At 33.9% G+C, this 16,118-nt stretch overlaps 1 protein-coding gene across 1 annotated transcript in view; it reads right to left on the reverse strand.

The window, feature by feature from the left end:
• Window positions 1-16,118, reverse strand: part of LOC149529877 (NAD-dependent malic enzyme, mitochondrial-like) — a 262,335-nt gene that overhangs the window by 51,724 nt on the left and 194,493 nt on the right. The window contains exon 11 of the mRNA XM_089810059.1: window positions 14,083-14,196. Coding sequence (XP_089666185.1) covers window positions 14,083-14,196 — 114 coding nt within the window. The remainder of the gene's footprint in view (window positions 1-14,082; window positions 14,197-16,118) is intronic.

Consider the following 16,118-nt stretch of genomic DNA (forward strand, 5'->3'; position numbering starts at 1 on the left):
CTTAACAGTTGCTGAAATTCTATCCCAAGTTCGCTGAAAACAAAAATTAAAATCAGAAATATGCTCATTAGGATGCCTCTTAATGGTAGTCAACTGTTTAACCAAAGAAAGATTATCAAACTTATCTTCAAACTTGTTGATTAGCAAACTTCCCAATGCGTCCCACATGGCAATTGAATTTACTGCAAGACTTCTAAACCAAATTAATGCTTTACCTCTGAAAGATGCTGCTAATAACTTCAAGGCCACATCTTCATATTGAACTTGGTGTAATCCGCAGAGGGTAGCAATATCCTTAATATGTTCTACTGCTAAAACATGATTTTCACCAATAAAATATGGCACACTTTTTAATGTTGCTGGTGGAATATCATGATGGACAGCAATTTGTAGGGGGATGCCAGCATTAAAAGCTACAAATGGCAAATTTCGGGCCATTTGATGAACTGGTGGTACTTGTTGCTGTGCTACAAATGGCAATGAAGGTTGGATAGGCTGATTTACGTTTCACTGATATGTTTTTAAACCTCTAACAGAAGTTCTAGTACCACTTGTAGATGCTGAAAATACAAATTGGTCCTTTGGTAATGGCTCAAAAATGAGCAGCTCAGATTCAGAATGATCCCGAACACTTAAATCTTCAGGAAAACCAATATCTTCAATGACTATTGCAAATTTTTCAGAATTTGTTAGCTGTTCTTCAATTGTAGGATATTCAAATTCTGAAAAATCTGATCCTGATGGTGAAACTGATCATCCTCTTGAAATTGTTGGTGTTCTTTCTCTTGTTGTCCTTCTGGGAGCTCTTCTCATTAAAAATCACCAAAACTGCAACTGAATCTATGATAAAGCTTTAAAATATAGTTGCCAGGTGTTAATAAAATACCTTCAAAAAGGGTGAAATATTGCTGTTCACACCAAAATAGCAGTAAAATCTTGGAAATCAGTGAACTGTGAAGCAGTTCATGGTCCCACCGGGCATGTCAAAAAACTGTTGTCAATCAAGATTGCGCCTATAGCGGGATATGAAATCTAGCTATCCTACTAAAACAATGGAAACTCTCTCAGGTGGTGGGTTGTCCTAAAACGAGAGAAGAATCTTCGGAAGCTAGGCCGGTTCCTAAATTGTGATCACCTAATCCTAAATTGTACTCGAGATAAGGGTAAGAAATGAACGAATGAATAATGAAAACTAATCTAAATGAGGTGATATACCAATGGTTTTGAAAGTAACTTTGACCACTTCAGCACAAACTACGAAAGACAATTGATTCACAATACTCAGACAAACATGTAATCACAAAAGTGTTTCTATGTAAGGACTGGGATCTTCTGCTTTCAAAGGGATACCTAAGTTTCACCAGTTTTCTACAAGAAAACAATAATCACAAACATAGACCTACAATAACATATATCACGATTCAAATCTGCAACTAGGAATGCAACTAAAATGAGGGCAAACGCAACATTAAAGTAAGAATTTCACAAAATTGCACAAGAATCTATGAGAAGGAACCGTTGTATCTCTATAATCAATGCTGGAAAAATAATCTCTGCTACAGATGCCCTTACAATCAACTAAAAATCTGCAATGTGCAAAATCTAAATCCGAAAGGAGGTTTCCATATAATGAGGTGAAAGTACACTATATAGAAAATAGTCCTAACTCGGATTGCATAATCATGCCTAAGAAAAATCACTAAAAAATGATGAAAACTATGAAGGAGCCTCTGAAAACTGAACTCAACCACCTGCCCAACTGATGGATAACTCAAAAACTGCCTCTAGCTCCCCAAAATCATGCACAAAAGCTCAAACTCAGATGCACTAAGTAACCCATAAAAATAGCATGTAAAAAATGCTCATAATTATGCAATATATGCATAAAATAAGCCCTCAATCTGAACTGCATGCATAACTGATCATAACTGCTCCATGGACTGCTAAAAATATCATCAAATAACTTACAAATCTGCATGTGAAACTGAAACTGAACCTGGCCTCAAAAATACCCCCTGTTAACTGAATGTTCCTTCTAAAAATATCCTTCCAATCTTCTCTCCTTGCATTTAGGCATAATAGATACTTAAAACTCTTATAATTTCCATTAAATAATTAATAAAATCAATGGCCTTATAATTATGACCACTTGACATATTAATTTTACAATTGAAGCTCATTTTATTATACTAATTTAATATTATCGTGTTTGTTCTTATATTTTATCATTTTAAAAATGAACACGTTAATATTAAATTAATATTATAATGGAAACTATTCTTTTAACTCCTTTATTTATACTAATACTAGTATGCTTTAATAATTAACGTTCTATTTGTTAATTTTAAAACATATTAGTATTAATATAAATCATGCAATATCAATTTTATTAGTTTCACATATATTAAATGATCAAAGTGTAATTCATTTAATATATGTAAAACTAAATAAAAATAGAGTTGAAATAATAATACCTAACTCTCATATATAAAAATAGCATATATGACAAAATGAAAACCCGAATCCCACTCACGGATTCGAAATTCCATGAAATGGAGTTTACTTGGCTCTTTATCATGCAAAAATGAAAGTTTGATGACTTAGTTTGTTTTTTATCATTTTGCATCTTGCATGAGAGCAAGAAATGAGGGTTTTCTCCAAACCCTAGCTGCGGCTGTATGAAGTTTGCGATTTTTTTGTCTTTGTTGGGGCCATTCTTCGTATACTGCTTGTTCTATTGTTGAAGACGTCTTAGGCTGCTAGTTCTGTAATACAAAATCATGGGTATTTAGCATGCCAAACGCTTCTTTTATGAGCTTGCTATAATGATTTTATCCCCATACGGGTTTTGGACTGCATCTTTCTCGCAGATCTGGGCATGAGTTTTGGACTACACCATGTTTCTTCTCTGCTATGAACGCCATATCTTCTTGCGGTTTCTTTCAGTTTTCTTTATAATTCTTGGTCATTACGTTTTTTTTGGAGTTGTACCCCTGTTGGTAGATGACGCCGTTTTCATGGGTTTTGGCCACGGTAAAACATGAGTGAGGTTACTCTTTATTGTAAACGTTATGGGTGCTTGAGATTTCTCCTTGGCACTGGACGGCTTCTCCTTTTATGGCAATATGTTAGCCGTAGATGCCATCTTACTTGCAGATCTGAACATGGTTGTTTACCAGTAAGAGCTTTTTTACATAGGTTGTTACGAATATGAAACAATACTTGAGATAATACCAGTAAAATTTACATATTGGTTTGCATATTCTCTCTGATTTTTTGACTCCATTTGGTAATAAATTTGATGCTTCCTTTACTGTTATCTGTTACATGCTTATTTTCATGGACTTCATTCAATGGCCTCCTGTGAGTTATTTTATGCAGCTATGATACTTTGCCTTCATTTAAATACATAGCCCCCTTTATCTCTACGTGTTATTTAAGCTTAAATAAAACAGGTTACCTCTGCAAATTATAAAGCTTCAATATAACTGTTATCTCTTAAACCATTGCATATTTGCTATATCTGTGATCTTGAATCTTCTTTTCATAGACAGGGTTCTGCTGTAATTGAAATGTATTTGTTTAAAATTTAACTTTCTTGGGTGTTGTTACTAAAAAGGAATTCGCAGTAGATGTCATCTTTCTTGGATTCAAATCTTCATTTCTTTTCTTGAAAATGAAGAGCCATGAATATGAAATTGCAAATACAACCTTCAGATTTTAAGGAAAATTACTAAAACCTTTTACCTTATGACTGGCATTATTCTGACACGTACATCAGATGTGAAGTTTCGTCTGAATCTATACTCTTAGACTTGTATAATTGTAATGAATATGTAAATAATTTAATCCTCATAGTTGTTCTTTTTGCTCAAATATGCCATTAGATATAAGTGATTCTTTGTGATTAGGTTCTTAAGTAAAACTCAGCTTGCTGATACTCTTTGCTCCATTTAGTTTTTTATGTACTGCTGTAGCATATCTGAATGTGGCTCTCCTTCCATACATTGTTGTGCCTGAATATTCTATTCGCATTAAATGCTATCTTTCCTTGAATTCAAACCCTGATTTCTTATAACTGTCACAGCTGAACATTAGTTGCTGTTCCATTCCTCTATAAATCTGATCATTACTTGACGAACATGCAATACATGAATAAGATGAATATCATGAATCCTTGCCTCTGTACTTTTCTCGTAGCAGTTTGATATGTCATGTATTAAGAAAGAATTGCAGCATTTTCCGCAGCTCTTTTCCACCCAAATTATGTTTTTCCGTTACTGTAATGCCTCTACCAATCTACTCAACAGTAACCATTAATGATTTGACTGATGTTGATACTCCTGTTTATCTGCATTATATTTTCCTGTAGGAGATACTCCTTCTTTTCCTGAAATTCCTTTAGCCTAAGACTTCCAACTTTACATGTCCTCCATGATTTGACCGAACGGTCCCATACGTGAAACTTATGTATGCCCCCTCGATAGCCTCCTCTCGTCTTTTGCCTATGCCGCTACATGATTCAATCAAAAGGTTCCACGCTTGTAGTGTATGCGTGTCCCTTCCATGATTTGCTGAAATCTTTGGTCTTTGCCTCTCCTTGATTTGACCAGAAAGTTTCATGCTTGTAACTTATGCATGTCCTTTCGATGATCTCCTCAATGTCTTCAATCAACCACATCGGTTTAACTGGAAGGTCCCATACCTGAAACTTATGTATGCTCCCTCAACAGTCTCCCCAATATCTTCCATCTTTGCCTAAACAAATTCAGCCAAAAGGCTTCATGCATGTAACTTATGTCAATAGCCTCAAGTCTTCGTAACGGTATCTGCACATGGAACAAACTCATTAGAAAAAATATGTTTTATCTTCTTCGGATTTTTTTTGCCTTCTTGCCTTTTGGCATAGTTATCTGAATAACCATATTGTAGAAAATGAAAAGTATAGATGATAGCAGAGTTTTTCCATTGCTCAGTTCATATGAACTGACCCATTTCTTCATTCAATTTTGCAAGTTTACTCCTAGATGGAGATGCGGGATCAGCCCTTCGGAAACACCTTCCATTCAGGCAATGGATGCATTTCCTTTTATCTCTTTTTCAGTACTTTTCTGTTTGTACAATGTGTTTAATTCAGATATTTATGTTAGGAGCTGAGAGCACTAATAATATCTGAATGCATTGTATTCAAGTACTGTGTAAACATGGACACTTTGTAAAATATTTTCGAATACTTGAATAAAAAATATTATTTTTGGTACTTGTATCCTGAAAAAGATATTATTTTTGGTACTTGTATCCTGAAAAAGTGATCAATTCTCTTCTTTATGATTCCTATACTTTGCTTACTGCATTCTTTTCGTTCTGTACTGTATATTCTCAGCGGCTAAACACACTTAGTCAGCAGATAAAACATATTTAGTTTAGCATAAAACAAAACAATTTAAGAGGCATGTTAAATTGGTAACAATAATAGTGCCAATGAGAAAAGTCTTCTTACACATTCTAAATTGCCGATCCAACCACCAAGACCTGTGATTATGCCTTGCATATTTGTAGAAAAAATTTGTCTTGAAATCTGATATAAAACTAGCTACACTGATTTATTTTGCAACCAATTCACATCTAGAGCCCTAACCTTCACCCTTCAATATATATTTCACCATTTCACATACCATTCTTTTTACTATTGTCCTCCCAAGATCTTGTTCGCATCCTTCATAAAAACATGTGTCAAACTTAGATAAGCCACCACCTCTTAGACACTTCTCATTTAAGCAAGCATTTCTATAAAAGATATAACCATCAACTCTAGGACATAAAAACTGATATAGCAAGTCTCTTGATGATTTTGGAAGTCCACTAGCACCACAATTCTCCAACATTTCTTTACTATGCAAAGTAGAACGGATGGAGCGTAATAGTACATAATGCATAGAAAACTCCACATGATATTTGCAACATGTATTTCGAATTTTAAGTGGCACACAGTAAAATGGCTTCAAGAATTCAAGAGCCCCTTGTGACATATGCAATCATGGATGACTCTCTAAATTCTTTGAACAACATTGTTTGACTTACCTCCAAATAATGTTTAGGATGTGGCGTGCGATCTCTAATGTCAATTCTCAACTTCAACAAGTCTTTAGTATTGAGTGATACTCTTGAACTAGAGTGCCAAAACTATGTAATTTTTTGTTTCACATCATCGTATAGCTTCCTATAAAACGAGGAAGTCTCCCACCAAAAGCCCGTATTTCATTTGGAAGAGGATTGTCAATTCTCTCTCATCTTCTAAGTGCTCTTCTCAAAGTAGTAGGATTTAGGTTCAAGTCAATACAAGTTTGTCTCATATATCTACCATTTTTCTAATGATGACTTACCAAAGAGGTTGTAATAACCCTTTGAGCAACTCTCTTATCCATCTCCCTGCTATTGAGAGCACTAAAAAAATTCTTCACAATAATGACATTTCTTTCCATTTTTTTATTGACACGAATCTTCAATTTGGAAAGCATAGGTCTCATCTTTTACATCTTTAATAAGTGCATAAGAAGTTGACATTGCTCCACCACTGTCTTGTTGCCAAAAAACATCTTATATAGTCTTGAAGCCCATAATTGAATGGTTCTTTGTGATATTTTTCCTTCCAAATTGATAATAATTATTTCATCAATTTCAATTATCCATTTTAGTGTTCTAGAACCTTCATGTCGGTTATAATTACGAGATATGTAACATTCTTGTGCATTTTCGTTTGTGACATGTTCAATCATGGCATTTACATTATGAATTGGTAAATTGTCATTCTCCAAATTTTCAATCCCGGCATTATCATTATCAATTGGTACATTTTCATTCCCCAACTGAATATATTCATTATTTGACTCTATGATTTCACCTTCTATCAATATATCATCAACTTGATTCACATTTAACATACCTTATCTCTTCCTTCGGTGATTTACCTTGTCTCTTTTCCTATATGTTGCAATATCTTCATTGAATACCTTCCTTTTGCATTTAGCCTTTTGATGACCATTGCTCCCCATTCAGACAATAATACCGGACACCTAATTGAACCTTATTGCAACTTTTTTGATCGTATGGGGCCCAAACAATCCTTTTCCTCCAAACCCATAAAAATGGACCCAAAAAAACATGATTGTTGGGTTTGCAGTAATAGAGTATATTTTGGGAAAAAGTATGCTAGTATTTCGGATACCCGATCCCATATCAGGTACCCGAAATGATCGCTCAAATTTTGGAGGGAAATCAAAATTTGGCAAGTGTGGCAATCAACAACTAAATTGTATTAGTATTTTATTATTATTATTATATTTAATAGATAATCATATATTATTAATATATAATATAGTAATATATATATATATATATGATTATTATTAAATATAATATAGTAATATATATGATTATTATTATTATTATATAATCTAGTAATATATATTATTAAATATAATATAGTCGAATGGGTCAAAAGGGGTCATAGGATAACCTATGACCCCTTTAGACCCATTCGAACGAACCAAATGTGTCCCTATGGGTCCTAGGACCCCTAGAGACATATCTTGTCATGAGATGTGTTGAAATACCTATAACCCCTTTCGACCCATTCAAACAAATCAAATAGGTAGGACCCCTAGGATATATGTTGTCATGAAATAAGTATGTTGTTACAAGTTTGAACTTTATATGCAGTAACATGTAAAATGTCCACTTTTGATGGATATTACATATAATTGTATAAAAAATGTCCACTTTTGATAACTTAAAGTCATTTAACCAAAACTTATTTTCATAAAAATGTTACTAAATGGGACATAAATAATATTTATATATCATATTTAAAAGTACAACACATAAATATCATTTAAAAAGTAACATTTAAATGAGCATTTCATTTTAAAATTAAAAATTAAACTGAAACTATATAGTTATATAGTCACTTTAAGTGAAAAATCAAAAAGAAACTCAACTTAAAATTATAACATATAGTGCACTATAGTCACTTTAAGTGAAAAATTTAAAGATAAAATAACTTAAAAAATAACAAAAAGTGAATTTAAGTTAAATTTTTTTTAAAGTGAGTCAAATTAAAAATATAACATGATATTTTTAATTCATGTTGTTGCACCAAAAAGGTCCACTTTTGAAACACTAAAATGCCCATAACTCTTGACTTACAACTCCGATTGAGCTCTAGGTTAAACAACATCGAAGGGAAAAGCAAAAGGCATCACATGAGCAAAACCAAAAGACTAAAAACCAACAAACACAAACTTAAAAGCAAAGAAAAGGATGATGAAGACCTCAAAAGTCAAGCAAAGGCTCGACAGAAAGTAAAACGAAAAACATTTAACGAAATCCTTCAGAAAGAATTTTCTATACAAATTGAAATTGATCAATCGATCAACACAAACAATTGAATATCAAATTAAACTTAAAGAGACAAAACTAGTTTGAAAAAGTTTCGTATTCTTACCAACATTTTGTGGTGACAAAATGCAAGACAACAATGCCAATTAATCAAACGTGCCCGTCTATTACTAAGCATTCATTCTAAACACCGGTATGCTCGAATGGCTGGATTGTAGTGCCCCAGGCCTAACCCCGGGGTAGGGAGGGTCTTTCTTGTTAAAAGATTGTGTGGGGATTCATAAGGTCCATGATTAGGAGCTTAAGCCTATGTCAATGCTTCTCCTCTTACTAGACAGTTGAGGCTTGAACAACTTCTTCAAATACCTCAGTTAGATTCAATATGTTTTTCTTTTCTGACTTTTATCTTGCAAGTTCATTTATCGTAATTATCATATAATTCATGGAATTTATGGAATGATTTAGTTTTTTTAAAACTGTTATAGACATCAGTTAGTTATTTCAGTTTTGAAAGAATATTTCAGTTATGAACTTCAGAATCTACTATCTAATTATTCAGTCTAGTAATTTGGTATGTTATAGACGAGAAGGTAGTTTTCAACTTGCATCCAGATGTGATTGAGAAAATCTTCAAGGTCCCTTAAACTCTAGAATGTTTCGATCTAACAAGAGAAAGATCCTTGCAACAATGAAATCAGAACAAAAAAAATTATCTAAGTCATGCTAACAATAAGTGGCTGATTAATAAAAGATCAAATTTCTCTAGATGGCCAAGGACAACACACAAATCTGATTTCTCCCAAGAGTTCAATGACCTAATAACCCTTATAAGAAGGATCTATGGTCTCAAAAAATCCAACCATTTTAAGATATGGATGTACAAATTCATCTATCAAATTCTTGAACACAAAGAACCCATCTAGTGGGGTGAAATCATAAGTATAGCGTTATGTGAGCAGTCAGTTTATGTCAAGACGTCATTCTCATTTCACATGAATTCGTACTTAGTCTACATCGCTGCAACTATGGGGACGTTGTCAAGACTCTACCAAGGGAGACCAATCCCTAGTCCCCATCTGGAACTACTATGATGAGCTCACTCTCATGTAGAGCACCACTATAAAAGGGTGCAGGATGCATTTTATGGGTGTTTCAAGTTCCTTTTCAACAAGGAGTTGGCAACAAGGAGGGTATCAGATGAGTCATGGGAGAAAGTAAATCACTATGGATGCATATTCCTAAAATGTCCAATTTTCACTTACATGTGAGTTCGTTACTTTGAAGGAGAACCATAGAGTTTGCCAAGTTATTCCACTGATAGGATAACTCTTGTGGAGTTAGCAGGGCAGCTCATGACAGTGTAGACATATCAATTCTGTCAATACAAGCATGGATTTGGGATCTCCTCCACAAATCCTTTGTAGATCAGTAAGTATGCATTAACCACTATACACAAAGCCAAAGCTATGGAATTCGAACTTCAACTCATCACACTGAAAAAGTTCAAGGCCAGATCTGACTTTGATATGTGTGTAATAACGTTGTCTATAACACACATTCATAATCACTAAATGAATTCAAAAAATTGTCTCATTCTATAAGACTTCACATAGTATCATAAAAATATTTAAACAACATAATCACCATAAACTTGTAATCATAACATCATTAAATATGATCATACCATCATAGCACCATATACTTCAAAGTTCAACATCAAAGATTCAAAACATTAAAATTAAATCATAACATCAAGTTCAGGTGTCAATTTTTGAAGTTCAACTAACGGATTAAAAATTTATTACTGATATTCTTCTTCTTCTTCATCTTCATCACTTCCCTTTTAAAGATGTTTCTCTTGGCAACATGTTTGAGGTAGTCTTAGGTGGTCTTTGTCGGATTAATTGTCAACGTTCCCTTCAGGATTCGTGACATGGCCAACCACCTCCCATGTTCTATAAGTCTAATGGTTGTATTGGGCATTGATAAGTCGATATTTTGATGTAACAACAACCCTAGTTTGTAGCAAGTGGCATCAGAGCTTGGCCATTGGTTCAAATCTCCTTGGGTAACAGTAAGGGTAATGCTAACGGATCAATTGTTGGGCTAACCACCAACGTTCCCCTTCGAGATTTGTCACATGGCTTAATCACCACCCATGTTCTATAAGTCTAGCGGTTGTATTGGGCATTGATAGGTCGATCTCTTGGTGCAATGACAACCCTAGCTTATAACAATCTTACAGAGTCTTTGCCTCTTAGATGGTCTTAGGTGGTAGCAATTTCCAAGTCTTCGAGTCCGAGAGTGACTTTGAGCAATTTTGGCTTGTTGAAAAGCAATGTTTGTCTTGGGTGTGAGCAAGTGATTGAGCTAAGCTTGTCAAGAATATAAAATTGAAACCAAGTGATTTTCAAGGAAATGAATTAGAATCATTAGAAGATCCTTGTTCTAGCTTCAATTTGACCTCAAAAAGAAATGACAGGTTGTGGGAGATAACACTACTGAAGGCATGTTGAAATCTTGAAATTGGCTAAGTTTGGAGTTTTTGAAAACCCCAAAAATCTAGAATCTAAATTTTAACTCCTCTGAAGCTAAAACCTATCTCAAACATCCTGACAACATTTATACCAATATAACTTAAGAGTATAAGAAAGGAAATCAATGTAATTTATATAGTTCGACTTCAATTCGACCAATTAGCGATTGCTCTACTAGGTTACAAATGACAAATGGGTTGGTTTGAACTAGGTAGTTGAAAAATTAAATCTGCTCAGACCAGCTGTCAAATTGTACCAGAATCAGCTACTAGTTTGAAATTCTGCTGGTCTGCAAGGCATTTCCAGTGAACTGGATAACTTAGCTATTGAGCAGCATCTTTAGGAAGAATACTGAGTATTATGCATATGTGCAACCAGCTACGATGGAATGTCAAAATAGAAAGAGCCCAAACAGCTCATGAATACCAAGCAGATGACTTTTCCTTTCAACGCAGATATTATGGTGCTAAATCTTTTATTCTTCAAAGTTGTGCCAACGGAAGAGGTTACTCACATCGCCACATTTCCAAAGAGTTTCTCAGCAAGGTTTGGTCATATTTGGCACGTCTAAAATCATAAATGTTCTTCATTTCGCATCCCAGTATGTTGATATCATAATTACTAAGTGGCCATTGACAGATATACATGCTAAACTAGAAATACCCAACATCAAACTTCAGTCCTAGGATTCATGACAACATATAGTCTCATAATCACAAATTGCACTCATAAGAGGATCAACTAACATCAATCAAAAAAAAAATTGATTATATTTCAAGGACGATGATTAATGTGTTTAGTTAATGATGGGATTAACATGATTTCAACAGTGAAGTTGACAAAATTCAAAAATATATAATAATCCAACTCATGCAGAATATAGAGTTAACAATGTGACATTTGAAGAAACATCCTTTCCAAAGATTGCATCCTTTGAAGAAGTTTAAGGAAAATAAAGGCTGATAAAAATGAGGACAAGATGGCCAGGGGAGAACAGGCAAGTCACTTAGTCAAGCAGAGATTTGATATAAAACTAATATTCAGTCATACAAGTGATTGTTACGAGACCTAGGTGGTCATGCATCTGAGAAGATAAGAATAAAATCAAATCAGAAAATGAAATTGAATCATAAGAAAAGAAAATATAGTTACAGTACGAACTCTAAATTGTGGACTTTAAAAGGAATTATATATTGTATTGTGGGCATCCATACATAATATGATAATTCTGTGTACTGTGCATAGCTCTGAAATAGTATACAGTTAATGATTATCTAACTTAGCATAATAGATATATTGCTAATTCAGGAATGGCTTCATATAGGAAATGTGTATAAGATGTTATGAATGTTTTTACTCTGACTGTTGTAATCAGCCATGATAAGGGAAATGAGGAATTACATGTTAGAGAACAGTGACAGAGTTATCTTCTAGATATGCTACCTCATGGCATATGACTAGAAAGTCCCTTAAGGCCAAAGGGGGGAAAATGGTACTGCGTTTGGGCTTTGGAAACAATGGACTTCCAGAGCACCCTATTGCAAATGCTCCTTGTGCTCTCTATCATGGAAAGTGAGTGTATTAAAAATATTAAATCATGGAAAGCTGTATAGAAATGGAAAGATTGAGGGGAACTGTTATAAGAAACCTCACTAGGTACTCCGCCTCATATGGATGACACATGCACGCAAGGCCAAGAGGGATCATATATCCGCTCATGGGCCTAGGGTAGGGATCTCTCAGACACCTCAACAAATTACCTTATCTTATTACTCCTATGGTTGAGATACCCATAATCTGAATAAAGAAATCTATTAATGTGATTACAATTTTTCCTAACTTGCAGGATCCCAATCAAAACAAAAAATGCCCCTAAAAGCCTCACTTGTTTTCAATAGAAATGGTAATCTAGGCCAAAACTCTGCGATCTACTAAATTGGAAACATCAAAAACTCTGGTTTGAAGACTGATTGATCTACAGAGTGAAAGATCATCTCGTCACAAAAAACAGTGGGTTACCAAGGAATATTATTGAAAAATAAGGTTTGGATGTTTTCAAGATTTATTATCTACAAATTTGTTTAAAGAAGCTTTGATCATAGAACTTGTAATAAATTACACATTTAAGTTGTAATGTCACAAAGTGAAAATTGATCGTTTGTTTTGAAGAACTTTAAAAATTTGAGAGACTTGACATAAAAATTAACAAAACATGTTCATGAAACATTTAAAGACAGAAAGTATGGAATGATTTGATTAAATTGCTGTAAGTCTTATGAGATTTACTACTTAGATTTATCAACCCTCAAGACAATTGCTCCAATAAAATTATGACAATGCATGGCCAGAAGCCTCTTGTAAAGTGTTTGAGTTGAGATTTTGTAAATTGCTAAGCTTAAAAATCGTAATGTATTTGTCAAATTAGGCCTCAGCACATGCAAAACAAACCAAGCTATTTTGTTGCTACTTGTATACACTTCATTGGGTAGAACGAGGAGAAAGAACAACAAATAGAAAATGTTTTCTACCTATGTGGTCCTTGTTTTCACCACATAGATAAGAAAAGGATGTGAGAGGGAAAAACATTGTTTTCGTCTCATTCAAAAGAGCTCAAGTGATGCCATGCTAATTAGCAACAATCTACCCTGTTGATGATTAAAAAAAATCACTTACATAAAGATCGAAACTTAAGCAGAATTACTAAAGGCTTGTGTGAAAATGTTGCAAGTAAATTTTATAGAAATTTTTTCCTTATTCTTTTTCATAAAATACAATTCCTTAATTCATATTTTAGTTTAAAATTGATTCAGCATTCAAAATATTTTTCCACAACTGTTCTCAATTTCATGACACTGGTAAGCAGGCTAACCCAGGTTTATCAATCTATGACTGAACCACAAGACAGTGAACCACATATTCATTGAATTATCAACTACCCAATAACTTAGAAATGTAAGATGGGATTAAAAATATCATTTCATCTTTCTAAGCAATAATTGATGTAATGGTAATGGGGAGTAATTAAAACCCAAATGCAATTGAACAATCATAAATGCCAAAGAACTTCAAACATTTCATCACAAACACTGATTGTCAGAGACTACATATGCATTCTGAATTTCCAAAAAAAAGAAGCATGACAATATACCACTTCAGCAAGATTGGAGCCTTCTCTTAAACCTAGAGGGCCTAGTCCCTCAGCTTTTCTGGCAAATGGTGCGGCATCGGGGTCAATGTTTCTCCGCTCCTCTGTAATCAAACCCTTTTTCCATGGCAGAAAAGCTATCAGTTTCACATTACTAGTCATGTAAAATAGAATTATATTTGCATAAAAGGAAATCCAATTAAGGTTATTGATGAACTCTTCGAACTTTAGGAGAATTATCATATGCATGAGCAGATTTCATAAATATCAATTAAAGAAAAATCACGTACAACACCAGGACTGCAACTAATGTTATCCAACTTCATTTAAATATGGCAGTTGTCACAGACCAAATACTAGTGGTATTTTACCACAATGATGGAAGGAAATAGGATTTCAGTTTTAGATTGATTGCAAAACCAAGGAAATAGTACATTGTTCTGCTACCTTTTGACAATAAACACAACAGAAAAGACAGGCATGCATACAAGAAGTCAAAACAACTGTTGTAGACAGGTGATGGAAGGCTATCACTGACCAATATATCAAAGTACACAATGTTCTCTCATTTTCTATCGTATTCATGCAAATGATTGTTTCCTGCTAGACAGAGTATGACTTCAGGCATCTATTCTCAAGAAAAGATTAGAAATTATTCTTTATTATGTCAGCCTTCATTGTGTAAACTATAGTTGAAAAACTCAGAGTCGCAATGACTCGGCTGGCCCAAAAATTATAAAAATTTGGGACTCACCTACAAGCTCAGGGAAAAATTGACAATAATTTGGTGAACAAATCAAACATTTGAACAATTTTGTTGCGTAAAACACATACAATTCAAATTGTGGTGAAGTTATATCCACAAGAAAACTAAAGTATTTGTTAAACTAGTAAACATTTATCAAGGAAAAATAGTATTATGTGACTTTGAAGTAGAACCTATTGCATCAAAATCATTTAAATTGTATTTTATTAATCAATCCCAAAATAGTACAAGATAATTTTGAAATAACTATATAACTGAGTGCAAAGTAAATAATTTATCTGATTTGTAAATTTAGAAAAATAAAATCATATAATTCATTTAAGTATTAAATAAAATAGTAAGTGAAGTTTTAGATATTCCAAATTTATTTTTGTGTTTCATAAACAAAACAATAACATTACAAATAAATATATAATGTCATAACATTTTTTCAAAAACAGATTTAAAGATAGAGACAACGGGAATTGGGGAGGCGGTCCGCAAATCCGTACGGATACAACTCATTAGAGTTTGTGCGGCATTACCAATTAGCCTCGGTGGCTCTGCATGTCCTTGTTGGGCTTTGTCCTTTTCGTTTATGCATGTCATGTCATTGTGAACTCTTGTGGGGGTGTTTTAAGTTTGTTTACTGTTTTGTTTGCCCTTTCCCAAAATAGTTTTTTCTTTCTTTTGTGCCAGTTTGGTTAGGTCTGTTTGGCCCCTTCATTGGCTCACACATGTGAGTCTGAGTGGATTGACAAAAACAATAATGCTGCAAGTGATCCTCTGGGTGAGGATGTGATGTGTTTAAATGATGAGATACAGTAGATACAGTCTGATGCAAACATTTCGGGTAGTGATAAACCAGAGGGCTCTAACAATGATGGAAAGAAAAGCCTTGATGAGGGTATCATTGGTAGTACAGGCCCTGAGAAGAAGAATGAAAAGCCTTCTTATAGAGCAGTTCTTGCTGATGTTTCAGTTTTAGTTTGTCCCGCTTCTACTTGTTTTCAGGGTAAATTTGAAAAGAAAGCGGTTTTAGAGTGTTCTAATGGAGTGGGAAGATCCCCAACCCATGGAGATAGACAGAATTCCGGAGATGGAGGCGGAGCCACTCCTAAAGAAAAAGATGGTAGGAATCCTTCTGATGGTTTCAAAACTCTAACCTTGTCTCCCAATGAGGATATGGTTAAAGAAGTTAGAGCGGAACAAAGTCATTTGAAAAATATTGCTATATTGTTTGTTTGTCTAGATATTAATGCTTTACCATCTCGTAAATTTCTTGATAAATGGT

The sequence above is a fragment of the Cupressus sempervirens genome, chromosome 11 (genome assembly GCF_028749045.1).
Source record: "Cupressus sempervirens isolate cs-2001-9-10 chromosome 11, ASM2874904v1, whole genome shotgun sequence".
In the NCBI taxonomy this organism is placed as follows: Eukaryota; Viridiplantae; Streptophyta; class Pinopsida; order Cupressales; family Cupressaceae; genus Cupressus; species Cupressus sempervirens.